This window comes from Capricornis sumatraensis, chromosome 13 (genome assembly GCF_032405125.1).
Source record: "Capricornis sumatraensis isolate serow.1 chromosome 13, serow.2, whole genome shotgun sequence".
Lineage (NCBI taxonomy): Eukaryota > Metazoa > Chordata > Mammalia > Artiodactyla > Bovidae > Capricornis > Capricornis sumatraensis.
Genome location: NC_091081.1, coordinates 1120474 through 1136811, shown reverse-complemented (window position 1 = coordinate 1136811; position 16338 = coordinate 1120474). Strand labels below are relative to the sequence as shown.

Here is a 16338-nt window from a genome sequence, read left to right as displayed (position 1 = left end):
CCTTGACACCCGAGACCCACAGAAGTCATGTCACTTACCCCAAGCCACATGGTCAATTATGGTAGAGCTGGGAAAAAAAGTTCTCTGGCCCTACAACCAATACCTAAAAAACTACTTGCAGTTCAGCTGCAAAAAAAATACGTTAAACCCCATTTTTAAATGTTACCTCCAATTCTGCTATTCTCTTCTTCTTAGATTCCTAGTGCTGAATGCCTTAGGCTGTACCTGCCACAAGATGCTACAAAAATCCAGCTTATTACCTTTTTTTCTTACAAAACAGTCACACTGACACACAGATACTGGATCACCTAACTCTATTCTTTCAACTTTTCTATAAGCCTAAAACTATATCAAAACAAAATGTTAAAAAATAAAATTTTACTGAAGAAGTTACCAAAGATTCAAAGATGAATGCAATGAGCTCCACCCACTGTCTACGGAGAAGGCAAACAAATACATGAGTGACAGTCCACTCAGGCGAAATGTCTACCATGCAGAGAACAGCTGATTTCACATAGAAACTGAATAATGAAGAGGGTGCAGCTAGAAAAAAAAATCCATATTGTGTTGTGTATTGCATTACATTTTCCTTACATCTTCAGGTAAAGAATATCCCATACAAGAAGGGTGAAAAAAAGTAAGCTAAGTACAAAGGGATGTCGAGAATATGACTGCTTATTAGGGAAGACTGGCATAAAGAGAAGAGAAAGAATGCCTGGGTCCAGATTTTAAAATATCAGTTAGCCCATGCTGAAGGATTTGGGCTTGATCCTTTAAGCAGTGACGATCTACTGAAGGTTTTAAAATAAATTAGAAACGTGATCTATTCCATGTTTTATAAAGGAAACTCTGGTCTCAGTGAGAACAGTGGTTTAGAGATGGGGGAATGGACGTAGGAGAAACGGAAGGTTCTCACGCTACCCGGGAGCCGGGACCCAGCAGAGGAGAGGAAGGACAGCCTTGAGATAACTCTGCTTGGCCTCCCAGTTGGATGAGCTCTGTGCATCCCCACCGCACTCTCCCGCCCCATCACACCCCTCAGCACACTCTTCTACCTGTGTGTTGGTTTGCCCTACTAGACCAAGCTTGAACTTCCATTGCCTCCTACATGCCAGGCAAATATGAGAATCATCTACTGATAATAGGTAATTGCAGATTTCTGAGTACCAAACAAGTGCAAGGCACTTTGCATGCTTCTGGATTTAAACTCCTAACAGCCCTGTAATAGAGGCAATATTACTACTGCTTATAATTCAAGGAGAAACCTGAGGTTTAGGTAGCTTAATGAATTTCCTCGGGGTCATAAAGCCAGGGTTGAAAGTCAGAAGTATTTCTTGGTAAATTCCTTTCTTAATCACTGTGCTGTTCTGCATCTGGCAGAGAGGAAAGAAGGATGAGTTTTGGGTTTCTGATGCGAACATGCGGGTAGATGATGATTTCATTAACAGATATATGGAATCGTATCAACTCAAGGGCTCATGTATCAGTCAAATCATATTAGGGAAGAGCAATGGTTTGTGACACCTAGAATTTAAGGTATTTGTGGGGCATCAGGGTGCAGAATCAGGAGGGGTAAGAAAAACAATCAAGTTGTTCCAGAGTTGAATTTAATGGGGAAGATGTCATGGAAGGACCAGGGATTAGGGAAGAATTCTACCAAACCGACTGACCACGTGGTCCAGGTTGTTGCTGCCAGCTCTTTGGCAACCCCATGGACCGTAGCCCACCAGGCTCCTCTCTCCATGGGATTTCCCAGGCCAGAATACTGGAATGGGTTGCCATTTCCTTCTCCAGGGTATCTTCCCTATCCAGGGATCAAACCTGCATCTCCTGCATTGGCAGGCAGTTTCTTTACCACTGAGCCACCTGGGAAGCCCATGGTCCAGGTACTAGGGGCAAGTATGGGCAGAAGGAGTCAGTGACCAAAAATAACCAGGAGAGGTCAAAATCAAAGAAGACACTTAACAGAATAGGGGAGTGAGGACAGGCATTTGAAATGTTAGGGGTAGATCTATGGTAGGTGATGACGTGACCTTATGACTACTGTTGCCATGGTGATATTCATGTGACAGTGCACAGTAGACAGGCCACCCACACATTCAAATCCCCCAAGAAGACAAAGCAGTCAGACTCTGACTCTTCTGTGAGAGTCATTAACATAGAGGGAAAGGGAAAGCAGGTGACTGAATGTTGATTAGAGGATATGTGATTGAAATTTTTGAGTTTCAAATGATAAGGGGCTTTTAACTGAGGACTGCTGAACAGCGGTCTTGAAGTAGTCAAGAAAATACTGAACTCTATACACCTACTGGGGGTAGGGGGCTTCCCTGGTGGCTCAATGGTAAAGAATTTGCCTGCCAATGCAGGGGATGGATGTGGGTTCGATCCCTGGGTCAGGAAGATCCCCTGGAGAAGGAAATGGCAACCCATTCCAGTCTTCTTGCCTGAATTCCATGCACACAAGAGCCTGGCAGGCTACAGTCCATAGGGTCCCAAAAAGAGTCAGACACGCCTTAGCAACTAAACAACAACATGCACCTTCAGATCATGAACCAGAAGAGAGGCAGAAAAATTAATGTCAATTACTTGAAAGGTTTCCAGGAACATAATATACCAGTAAAAGTATCATGTTTCTTCTGTTACAGTGAAAACGTAGAAGGTTCTCAGAAAAGGTAAAGATTACAATGAGTGTTACTAACAATAGAATGAGTATGATAGTGAGCACCAGGATTTGATAAGTAAACATAAACAAAGATGGGTAAAAGCTGAGACCAACAGAGAAAGCATGCATAATCAGATTGGCTGGAAGGCTGCCTAGGATAAATGATTATATGAAGAAAGCTAAAAGTGCCATGTGTCTTTAACACACACAGAGATCATAATGACTTCACAAAATCTTGAAGACTATAAAATTGTTCTTAAAACTTCAGGACAGAGGCTCAGGTGTCCTACGGTGTCAAGAACCAACCCCAAAATGGAGAGTCTGGAGTTTAGTAGGGGAACATGGGGTAGAAATTCATGGATAGCAACTATGATAGCTCTGTAGTCTTTCGAGATGATTTCGTATCATTTTACCTGAAAGAAGTGAGAACAGCCTCTAGAATTAATCATTCTCATTTATACATTTCCTTCAATCAAAATATTTTATGGGGACCTCCCTGGTGGTCCAGTGGCTAAGGATCCACCTTGCTATGCAGGGGACAAGAGTTCGATCCCTGGTCCAGGAACTAAGATCCCACATGCTTTGAAGCAACTACCAAGTTGCTACCCCCACATCACAACTACCGAGTCTACGTGCCACAACTAGAGAGTCCTTGCACCACACAAAGGATCCCACATGTCGTGACAAAGACCCCCCGTAGTGCAACTAAGACCCGACACAGTCTAATCAATCAGCTAATTTTTTAGAAGAAGTTAAAATGAACAATTCAAGTAGAACACTTTATGAATTTTTCTTAAAGCACATCCTTTAATTAGTTGGGTGGTCAACTCTACTCAGCAATCCAGGGAACGGGGATGTGCGATGTGATCCTGCCTGGGAAGAACGCAGACTGAGGAGACGTGTGTGTGTGTGTGTGTGTGTGTGTGTGTGAGTGTGTGTGTGTGTGTGTGTGTGTGTGAGTGTGTGTGTGTGAGTGTGTGTGTGTGTGTGTGTGTGTGTGTGTGTGTGTGTGTGTGGACAGCATACTTCGTGGTATCTGGGCTATTTTCTAGGTGAACAATAAAAAGCTAGAGAACAGAAATGTTTCAAAAATATGTTGCCTCTATTTGACTAATTCCAAAGTAACATCAGAGTTTACAATACAAATTGGAGGCATAAGATCTTTCAATATGTCCAGACATATAGCCATGTCAAAGTTACAGAGAGAAAATGGAAAGTAATCATTAGAAAGATCTAAACAGGAGCTGAAGACCACTCCATGTCATGGCCCAGATGTACTTTCAAATACATTAAACTCCAAACACTATAGGATAAGAGAACAGAAAATGAAAATTACAATATCCACATTCAACCAGAATGTATTCATACTTACATAAGTAACTATAAATACCTGAGATGAAAGACTTAATGACTTAAAAAGCACTTTGCCAGATTTCACTTACAAACACCATCAATGTAATCCTTCACAAGGTTTGCATCCGTCAATACCCAGAGGCCACACTCCTAGAAAGAATCATTTTAATTTTCTTTTAAAATAAAAGTTTAAGCGCACTCTAAATCATCAGTTGCCTACACCCCTAATTCACTCTTGCTGTTTTTTGTGTCACACGTGAAAATATCTCCCTTTGCTTTTTTAACTCTTGCTCATTTTTGAGAATTTAAATACATACATGAGGTACTGCCTCTCACAACAAGACACACAGACACACACACAAGCACACAAACACACATTCTCACATGCAGAAAGAGCTATTTCAAAGTCAAGGAAAGTGATATAAAAGAAAGAAATTACTTGTTTAATGGTAATTCCATTATTTCTCTAATGATGAATTTACTCCTTTGCTTCTAAGACTAGAAGGATGACCATCTTTCAATTTCAAATTACACTTATATACCACACTGCACTTCAGTAACACATTTAAGAGGTTAGTATTTCATAATTCAGATCATTAATTCTGAAATCAGTTTTACAGCAGTAAATATATTAATATATTTTCAAATTATATAGCAAACTAAACATACCTGAAAGACTGCAAAAGAATTCATGAACATGCCTAAATAATATCCTGTGTTATAAAGTTCCAATTCATGGACCACCTAAGAAGATAAAGCACACAGAATGAAAGCACTCATGTCAGTGTGTTCTGCCCTCTCAACGTTTCTGATGCATACCGTGAATAACAGACAGGTACACATGCCTATCAAATGTGCTACATCAAACAGACCACATGCTTATCAAATTTGAAAATGACACAAATGGAGGAATAATGAATATGTCAATGCCATGTTCATAATTCAGTCTGCCAAAAATACACTTCTTCTTTAAACTTATTTTTATTCTGTTCAGTAATCAAGAGTTCCTAAGAAGTATGGGCTTGTTGACAAAGCCAACACATAGAGATCAGCATTTAAAATGACTCACACTTTTGACAAAGATAAATAGGGTCAATGTGATGGTTAACAAAGACCTTAAAAAATATCAGTTAAGAATCTGAGTCAGTTCTGGTGAGGTGGATGAACCTAGAGCCAGTTATACAGAGTGAAGTTAAGTCAGAAAGAAAAAAATTTATTAATGTGTATTTATGAAATCTAGAAAAATGCTACTGATGAACCCGTTTGCAGAGCAGGAATAGAGATGCAGACACAGAAAACAGATTTGTAGACACAGTGGGAAAAGGTGAGGGTGAGATAAATTGAAAGAGTAGCTTTGAAACATATACATAACCATGTTAAAACAGATAGCTAACGGAAGTTGCTGTATAACACAGGGCGCTTAACCAAGTGCTCTGTGATGACCTAGAGGGGTGGACGGGGGCACGCGGTGGGAGGGAGGTTCAAGAGGGAGGGAACACATGTATACTTATGGCTGATTCACGTTGTTGAACAGCAGAAACCAACACAGCGTTGTAAAACAATTATCCTTCAACTAAAAACAAATTTAAAAAACATTTTGCTAAGTGAAATAAAGCAGATACAAAAGGACAAATATTGCATGATTCCACTCATCTGAAATATCTAGAATAAGCAAATTCATAAGATCAGAATTTGCTTAGAGGCTACCCGTGTCGCAAAGGGAAGGAGGTAATGAAGAGTTATTGCTTCATGCTCACAGAGTCTCTGTTTAGCACGATGAGAATCTTGGAAATAAACAGTGATGATGGTTGTACAATATTGTTAATAATTAATGCCACTGAACTATACTTTTAAAAATGGTTAAAATGGAAAATTTCATGTTATATATATTTTACTATGGTAAAAAAAAAAAAAGTTAGGATATTATAACCTTTTAGTCAGTATTTTGATACATTTACCTCAATTATATTAGCATTAAGATTGGGAAGTTAAGACAGGGAAAAGAATTTGGAAGATTCTAAGTTTAAAAACATATCAAGTTTAACATTAAACACCCAAGCCACTGCTTCTGCTTTACTAACGAGAGCACTGCCACACCCATGGAAAGGAAACATGATGCTAGAATAGGCATCAAGAAGCAAGCAACAGAATGAGGAAACAGAAAATTCCAAAATATCTCAACAAGCTGGCCAATACAGTTTGCCCAACTGTAGACAATGAAGCCAGAGCCAGACAGGATGGAGAGCAAAGTTTCTCATTCCATAACTCAAACTCTGCACAGAATACCTATATGTGCAATGCAGGTGTCAATCAATGGAATTTTCTAGGAAGAAGCATCTCTTGCATGAGGAAGAGAGATGCTCTTTTTCTCACTGGTTCAGTGAGAAAGCTGAAGCAAGGGAAGTCTGCTATCTGCAGATTAGTCCTGGAAGACCTAAGACACTTAAATTATTCCAAGGCATTCACAAGTCTCTGGACAGCATATATAAATTTAACAAAAATGAAAGAAAGGAAAATGGTCCATTATCATAGGCTCCTGACTCCGTCCTCTAGAGCCAACACTAGAGAAATATGAAAAGCAAGCAAGAAACTCCTATGAGCAGAGCAAGAAAACCCTTGGAAGAGCAAAGGGTATCTCCAGTTGGGGCGTTGGAGGAAGTAGACGGCAGAAAGCTGATACATGCAGCAGGCTGGAAGAGGCTTTTAAATTCTACCTGTGCTTCTCTTCAGGAGGTAGCCTTAAGACAATCATTCCTGGCAATTCACTGCCAAAACCAGCAGGCAGCAGGCAGGCAGTCCGCTAATGATGCCAGGATAATAATGGCCAGGATAATACCAAGTCAGCACCTCTGCCCTTCTGGTGTGACAGAGCCAGGAAACATTGAGACAGACCCCTGGCCTTCAAGCATTCCCTTTTCCTCCCCCCCCTCCTCCCACCCCTCCGAGCTGCTGGGTCATCAGCTCAGGAGACTACCTCTTCCTGGGCTGTGTTTCCCGAGGAGCTTAAAAATGAACCGTCAGTGGGAGGGGGCGGCACACAGGGAGAATCGAGCGTAGTTCTTGTCCCTGAAGCTCAGCCCGTCCCCTCTCTTTAAACTGACAAGAGTTCCATGGGTGGGAGCCTGGTGTTCAGCTTCCCCAACAGACAGAACAGCTGCCAAATCAACTAGATAGCCAACTAGATATCGAAACTATATCCAACAAGTATAGTTTCCATAAAAGACGTCCAACTGGACCACATACAGCATGTGAGCTGAATACTGAAAAGTCAGCTCAAGAATTTAAAATAAACACAGTAAATACAGACATGAGAAAATATTAGCAATATAAAACAAGGAAAAAAACAAGTGAAAATAATAATTAACAATATAATAGCTGATATAAAAGTAGGATATCTACCAACTGAAAGAGTCAACTGAGGAACTCACCCAAAGAAATACAGACGAGAAAGATGAAAGAGACAAAAAAAGCATAAGAAATATGGAGGGGAAAAAAGTAGAAGTGCTAATATCTGCCAATCTCTGAAAAGGAGAAGTGGACAGAAGAAGAACTATAGGAAGAAATAATTTCCAGAATAAAAAAATTAAGGGACAGCATAGACTGAACAGGCAATTCATTATGACAAAGAACTAAAATTCTATACAACAGCAACATGATCTGGCCAGGGCTGGGGAAGGAGATGGGGACAGGGAGAGACAAAAAGGATGTGTAAGAATATGAGGGCACACCAAAATGCTTGACTTGTCAGATAAAGATACAAAAGAAAATCAATAAGGATAAAAAAATATGAGCACAATACATGAGATAAGGACATCTATCCTGGGAACAAAAATAGAATGTGTAACTTCCAAAACCATGGAAAGAAGAATGAAAAGAAACGAAAAGGAAGTAGTCTAAATTATCAAATAAAAAAGCAGAAATAAGTCCTAATTAGAACAAGGACTAATTTGTAAATGGGTTAAATAAGTTTATTAAGATACTGTCAGATTAGATTTTTTTAAAAAAAGCAAAATACAATAATATACTGTCTACAAGATATACTTAAAAACTTACAGAGGATTGAAAATAAAATGATGGAAAAACATACCAGTCAAGTGTGAAACGAAAGCTGGGATAGCAATCTTATATATGACAGGATTTAATGTAAATACACAGTGAGATATAAAGACAGACACTGAGGGAGAACACATGTGTGTGTATTTCTGTGTGTCCACATATATATGGAAGAAAAAATGAAATAATGTATTTATTAAGATATTTAGCAAGTTGTAAAATGAAAGATACTATTATCAGTTAAATCAAGTGCAAAATGCTATAGATTTTTTAGAATAAATTAATTTAAGTAAAGTCAAGAGAAAAAAAGTGACTGATGGGTTTTAAAGGTTTTTTTACTTTTAAACACACAATGGAGTATTACTCAGCCATTAAAAAGAATACATTTGAATCAGTTCTAATGAAGTGGATGAAACTGGAGCCGATTATACAGAGTGAAGTAAGCCAGAAAGAAAAACACCAATACAGTATACTAACGCATATATATGGAATTTAGAAAGAGGGTAACGATAACCCTGTATGCGAGACAGCAAAAAAGACACAGATGTAGAGAACAGTCTTTTGGACTCTGTAGGAGAGGGAGAGGGTGGGATGATTTGGGAGAACGGCATTGAAACATGTATAATATCATATAAGAAATGAATCACCAGTCTAGGTTTGATGCAGGATACAGGATGCTTGGGGCTGGTGCACTGGGATGACCCAGAGAGATGGTATGGGGAGGGAGGTGGGAGGGGGGTTCAGGATTGGGAACACGTGCACACCCATGGCAGATTCATGTTGATGTATGGCAAAACCAATATAGTATTGTAAAGCAAAATAAAGTTTAAAAAAAATTAATAAAAAAATAAAAATTTTAAAAAATGAGAAAAATTTGCTGGATAGGCTGAAGAAAAACACATTTTTCTCAAATGGACTGATTTTACAACAATATGTCCAAACTAGCCTATACACATATATCTTTCTTCCTGAAGTGCTGTTAATTGCTGTAGTTAATCAATCAATGGATATAGTTCATGCAGTCTACATTTCTACTGCCAAGGATATACAAAGGACTTACAAATAAAAATTAAATGACTGATGAATAGGGGATTAGCTGACATAACACTAGATGTCCATATATTTCTTGACTTGTACGTTTTCTGAAGATTAACATGATTTCACTCCCTCAACATACTATAAATTCCTGATTCAGTGAGGACTGTAATTATTTATAACCATCATGTGTAACCAAAATAGAAAGTATTTTACAATTACCTAAAGCTCTCTCCAGTGTCATTCATAAATGTGCAAGTCCAATTCCTAGTACTTTCTCAAGTGTCTTCAGTTAAAATATAGTTTGAAAATGAGGGGAAACTTTAGGTGACAATTTTCATGTAAGACGGCAAAGACAGTTGACCACAATAGACTCTTTCCAACATGACAACTGGAATGCAGATCCCTTTCATTCAGAAGCTTTACTATTACTGACTTATACTTGAAAAATGAAATTTCCTTTAAACCTTGGAAGTAACACAGTAAAGTTTCTTTTTTTTCTCTTTCAATGTGTATTTTTGTAATGAAAAAAAATGGCTAAACTCACATTTTCCATTGTAATATCATTTGAGACATTCATCAGATTCACACTCTTGTCGACAGCTACAATACCAACTATTGAGTCTGGCCGTGTCACAGAGATCCTGAGAGAGACTTTCTCAGATGGTTCAGCATTGGCTTTACTCCAAAACAGCTGTATCTAAGAAAGTGAAAAAGCAGTATTGATATAATACACTTTTTTAAAGCACTTCATGTCTTATCAATAGCAGATCAATGACAAAATCTAGCGAAGTCTACACTTGTGTTGGCTCAGGGACATTCCAAAACTATACACAAGTCTTCTCCAGGGAAAGGAGTAAAAACAAACTTTACTTCCACAGTGTTCTCAAGTCATGGAACCTCTCACTGGGGTACATATCAAAGTTTTCCTTCACTTCTCTACCCTTCTTCTTCCCTTTCTCCATCTCCCACCCCACAGCTGCTAGCCGGTACTGAAGAGAAGACAGTGTCTGTCATACGTGGGGAGGGTCCGCATCCACGAGCAAGTACAGAACGTGCCTGCACGTTGGCCACCTGGACTCAGAAGTGAGCGCCTGCAAGTAAGAGCCCCTGGGGACACACAACTGCCTGCGCTGGGCGGGGGTGCCTTTCCCCAGGAGGAGGGCCTCAGACCAACACCAGTCAGGCCCGCTGCTCTGTGCCTCGATGGCTGCCTCAGCTTGCTGTCATTAACCCTCAGCAAAGCACATAGTCCTACTGGTACTTCTGAAAGAGCACCAATCCTCTCACCCAGGGCTGGACCTCATGGCTTTGTCAGAAGGCTTCTTCCTCCTAGGAATGATCATCTTGCCCAGATCTACTCCAACAATCCCATGCCCCAGTGGCTGTACCACCTGATTAAGGTGGCCTTAAAGAACCCCTCAGCTTACCTGAGCGTTAGACAGGCTTCTACCTGACATTAACCACATGCTTTCCCTTTCCTTAGAAAATCTGCAATTGTAAATGCATTCTCTGCTCCTTTGAGATATAAACCTTTTCCCAGCTTCCTGCTAGTTTTACCAGCAGAAATGTCTTTCTCAAAGATCTGGGATTCATCCTTTTGAAGTGTCATCATTCAGTCACTCAGTCATGTTCGACCCTTTGCAAGCCCATGGACTGCAGCACGCCAGGCTTCCCTGTCCTACACAATCTCCCTGAGTTTACTCAAACTCATGCCCATTGAGTCAGTGATGCCATCCAACCATTTCATCCTCTGTTGTCCTCTTCTCCTCCTGCCTTCAATCTTTCCCAGCATCAGGATCTTTTCCAATAAGTTAGCTCTTTGCATCAACTGGCCAAAGTATTGGAGCTTCAGCTTCAGCATCAGTCCTTCCAATGAATATTCAGGGTTGATTTCCCTTAGGATTGGCTGGTTTGATCTCCTTGCAGTCCAAGGGACTTTCAAGAGTCTTCTCCAACACCACAGTTTGAAAGCATAAATCCTTTGGTGCTCAGAATTTTTATGGTCCAACTCTCACATCCACTGGACCATATATCAACTTCCCAGGTGGCTCAGACAGTAAAGAATCCACCTGCAATGCGGGAGACCTGGGTTTGATGCCTCAGTGGGAAGATCCCCTGAAAGACATGGCAACCCAATCCAGTATTCTTGCCTGGAGAATCCCATGGACAGAGGAGCCTGGTGGGCTACAGTCCATAGGGTCACAAAGAGTCAGACACGACTGAGCAACTAACACTCTCACATCCATACATGACTACTGGGAAAACCATAACTTTTACACTACATGGTGCCGGGGTCCAGCCCCGGTGGATCCAGGGTGATTCAAAGGTGGGGACGGAGTCGGCGTCTTTGGAAAAATACATATTTAATCACAGGTATAGAGAGATTAGAAATGGATAGTGTAGTAGGAAGATTAGTGGAGAAAAAGAGGCTGAATAACTTGGATTATGCGGAATAGCATTCATGCTCCAGATGGGAATTCAGCCAGAAAAACGGGAGCAAGAAAGAAGCGACATGGGGGAATCAGTCTTTCCGGAAACTGATCCGATTTCTTTATTTTGGGGTTTGCTTATATACCTTTTGTTACACATAGGGATGAATACAGAGTCACCCGGGAGTCAGCAGTCCTGACCTTTATCAAAATCAGGTGCTTCACATAAATGTATAAAAAAGGTACATCATCTTCTGGCCATGAGTGAGACCTGCTGACATTTTATGATCCTTTCTTTCTGATAACCAAAAAACTTATTTCTTCCAAGGGTGTTTTTTCTTAAACCAGACACCACCCTCCAAATAAAGTTACATTCCTATAGGGTGAGGGTGTAATGAGTTACAATCAAGAAAGGAATTTATTTAACCCAAGGTTAACATGATTAATCTTAAAGGTTAATACTTATTTCTCCTATATGTTAGTTATATTCATTATAAGGGTAGGGAACATGGAGATTTAGCAGCAAACATCAGCCCAACAAATGAAAATCCTTTCACCAATGCTCCCCTTAAGATCTATTTGGTCTTAAGATAGTGATAAAGTTACATTTTTACATAACAAGGACACAGTGATTTATAATAAAGTACAGTGATCTATTACAAAAGAGAAAATCCATTAACTCAAAAAGTCTAGTATTGCTAACATCAAACTACTATATTTCCTTTGCTATATTCCAAATACATTGATTAATATATTCCCAGGTGCCTAAGGATATGGAGGCCTGGAGGCAATCATTGACTCAACAAGAAGAAAAAGCCCTATGCTAATTAAGACTCTCAAAATACTCCAAAACTCTCTGTGCTGTTTATGGTTAAGAGGTAGTAAACAATCATGTGGCAGGAGTATGGATAATCCTGTCACACAAGCTAGTCTGTCAGCAGAGAGGTTTGACCTGAGACATCCTTGTCCCACCCAGAGCAGGGAATTAGCAGCAATTATTGATACAACAAATGAAAAACCCTTCACCAATATAATTCCTAACCAACCCACTATACTAATAATTCCTAACTCCCCAAAAGAATTTGCCTTTAGTAAGTCTAAAACATCTCATGCCTCTCAGATTGGGAGGCTGTAAACAATTACATGTGGCCGGACAAACCTATACAGGTGGGCTAGATAACCTTCAGAGGAGTTTGTAAGTTGAAACACTCTTGTCACGCCCAAGAATTTTTATTGCCTTGGAGCTGCACGTTTACTCCTTCTCCGAGAGAAACGGTTATGGGGGAGAGCCCCCTGTAAAGTCAGAGGTGTAGGTGAGAGCATAAAACAGACTCTGGTTTTGGGGTTAGATGCTCGGGAACAGGGGGTTTCCTGAGGCTTGATCACGCCTTTGCATATGCCAAGCCTCCTTCCTCATGACCTTTGCCATAGGTGGAGTTCCTCATGCTGGCTCCCGGCATAAGAGCATAAAACAGACTCTGGTTTTGGGGTTAGATGCTCGGGAACAGGGGGTTTCCTGAAGCTTGATCACGCCTTTGCATATGCCAAGCCTCCTTCCTCATGACCTTTGCCGTGGGCGGAGTTCCTCAAGCTGGCTCCCGGCAATATGGACCTTTATTAGCAGAGAAATGTCTCTGCTTTTTAATATGCTACTGAGGTTTGTCATAGCTTTTCTTCCAGTGAACAAGCATCTTTAAATCTCATGGCTGCAGTCACCATCTGCAGTTATTTTGGAGCCCAAGAAAATCAGTCTGTTGCTGTTTCCATTGTTTCCCCATCTATTTGCCATGAAGTGATGGGACTGGTTGCCATGATCTTAGTTTTCTGAATACTGAGTTTTAAGCCAGCGTTTTTCACTTTGAAGTGTTAATCATCAAGAAAGAGCCTTGATTGATTCCCCAGTCTCTGTGGGTGAATAGGAGCCTAACTTACAAACTCACAGATGGCCTGCTCATATTGACCAATCCCTCCCCGAGTGCCCTCCAGTACTTTCCCATTAACTCACCCCAGTATTTAAAAACCTCCCTGCCCTCTGTTTCAGTGGAGTTGAGTTCAGTCTCTCTCCCCTATTGCAATGGTCTTAAATGAAGTCTTCCTTGCCTGTTTAACAATCTTTTTTTCACATGCCTCTTGAGCCACTGGGTCAGGTTTACTCTTCTCCACTCACACCTTCAGTTCAGTTCAGTTCAGTCGCTCAGTCGTGTCCAACTCTTTGCGACCCCATGGATCGCAGCATGCCAGGCCTCCCTGTCCATCACCATCTCCCAGAGTTCACTCAGACTCATGTCCATCGAGTCCATGATGCCATCCACCCATCTCATCCTGGGTCGTCCCCTTCTCCTCCTGCCCCCAATCTCTCCCAGCATCAGAGTCTTTTCCAATGAGTCAACTCTTCGCATGAGGTGTCCAAAGTACTGGAGCTTCAGCTTTATCATCATTCCTTCCAAAGAAATCCCAGGGTTGATCTCCTTCAGAATGGACTGGTTGGATCTCCTTGCAGTCCAAGGGACCCTCAAGAGTCTTCTCCAACACCATAAATAAGGTGAAAGGGGAACTTATAATATGCAAACTTTGCACTTCTCACTCTTTACTCTGCACCTCAGTGACTCCATAGCTCCAAACTGCACTTCTGTGCAGACAATTTCTAAAACTTCATCTCTTGCCCCCTACATCCCACTCATTTATTCCACAGTCATTCTTGAACATCCACAAAGATTCATTAATTTTCTTGTGTTTAAACATATTTTTATTTTCAAATATATAATTTCTTTTGGATTAAATATGGTAAACATTATCATATAAAAATTGAAGAATTATCTTTGCAAAGATAATTTGATAGTTTGATTTCAGTATAAAATGGGCAGCTTAGTATCTAAGAAGTTTCTTGGAAGTATGCTATTTATACACTCTGTTTCCTCAAAGCTTCTTACACAGTAACATTTTTTAGAACCTGCTCTCACCTTCAGAGATGTATGCCTCCAGGTTTAAGTCTTACTGCTGCTTTAAAATTTGCCTTTCTCAGATTAATGGAGTCACTTGAAGTCTAAAATTGTGCTCTGAAACTAACAGAATACAACAGTTTTTTTTTTAATTCTTTTCATAAGACAGAAAATAAGTTTGTTTTATATTTTGACAATAAAAATTAGAGTCAATAGTTCTCAATAAAAAAGGCATGGATCACGACTTCTCAAAATTTTTAAAAAATTAAGGGAGAAGATGCTATCAGAAGAAGTGTACTCTACAAATCATTACTTTAAAATAATGATCATTTAAATATGCATGAGATAACTGAACTCCACCTGTCAATCTTACAATTAGGTTACTTCTCAGAGTTGGGGCCCAGGGGGGTTTCCAACACAAGCTATACACCTTAGGTTATTAAAAAATCACTGCTGCTGCTGCTAAGTCACTTCAGTCGTGTCCAACTCTGTGCGACCCCATAAACAGCAGCCCACCAGGCCGGGGTTCTCCAGGCAAGAACACTGGGGTGAGTTGCCATTTCCTTCTCCAATGCATGAAAGTAAAAAGTGAAAGTGAAGTCGCTCAGTCGTGTCCGACTCTTAGTGACCCCATGGACTGCAGCCCACCAGGCTCCTCCGTCCGTGGGATTTTCCAGCAAGAGTACTGGAGTGGGTTGCCATTGCCTTCTCCAATGCATGCATGCGTGCTAAGTTGCTTCTGCTGTGTGCCTGATATATCTAAGACTAATTAGAGTTCTCGAAGGTGAGATGAGAATGGAGGAATAGAGAAATATTTTTAAAATATCATTTTGGGGATGTAGGAAAAAAAAATCACTGATGTGTTTGGAGACCAAACTCCACAGAGATTGCCACATGCAAAGTAGCCAAGCTTATTGCAAATTTGTCCTGGGTTAGTCTCCAGGCTGGTAAAATGGATAAACCAAAGCCCAGCTCTGCTTCCCCACAATACTGCAGATGGCCACACTCCCTCCTGAAGCCCTCACTTCACTGCCACACCAGTATGAACACCACACAACTGTGATGGCCACACAACTCTGTGCCAGAGCAATACTGACTCCACCATTTGGAAAATCCTGAGAGGGCTTCATGGATTTGAATTAAAGTCTTAAAGCCAAGAATAATAATATACACAGAAGACCCACGTTGTCCAATCATTCCACATGTGAAAACAGATATATAGTAATTAAATATGAAGAGTTTTATCCATAGTTCTAGAAAAAAATATAAATTTTTAACCAATTTGTTTTAATGATCCTTTTCTAAAGAAATATTACATTTTGCAGACTTTATGAATATGAAGTTTTGTTTTTAAACATTATTACCTTAAATCTTACCTTATTTTTAAAAACGAGCTGAACAGGAATTTTTAAAACATCATTTATAATTTCCCCATCATCTTCAATATAATACACAATGATACAGGCTTTGGGGGCCCAAGAATTTTCTGGTATTAAGGAAAAGGTTGTTGAATTTTGCTTGCCTACAGCCACCAACTGTCCCCTGGACACTACCTGAAAAGAAGAGTACACGAGTTTCATTTTATGCTAAAGATAATGAGAATCTCAATATCAGCTATGTTTTCATAATTTTAAGCATACATACAAATTTTTGACTTAAGGCAACATCAAGTTCTTTTTGAATACACACACCACAAATAAACTTTCCTGACCAACACAGGGGGTATAAGCTGGTCATTAGAAAAGGATAAGATAAAGTAACCATAACTGAGGCAACAGCAACTTGACAGACAATCTATTCTTGAGTTTAAGGAATGCAGAGCACCACTGAGAGAGCTGGATTAGCAAAATTACAAGGCTATGAG

At 40.1% G+C, this 16338-nt stretch overlaps 1 protein-coding gene across 1 annotated transcript in view; it reads right to left on the bottom strand.

Moving 5' to 3' along the window:
• Positions 1-16338, bottom strand: part of CD109 (CD109 molecule) — a 134933-nt gene that overhangs the window by 41838 nt on the left and 76757 nt on the right. Inside the window, exons 14-17 of the mRNA XM_068985506.1 lie at positions 15851-16027; positions 9651-9803; positions 4685-4759; positions 4105-4165 (exon numbers count right to left, since the gene is read on the bottom strand). Coding sequence (XP_068841607.1) covers positions 4105-4165; positions 4685-4759; positions 9651-9803; positions 15851-16027 — 466 coding nt within the window. The remainder of the gene's footprint in view (positions 1-4104; positions 4166-4684; positions 4760-9650; positions 9804-15850; positions 16028-16338) is intronic.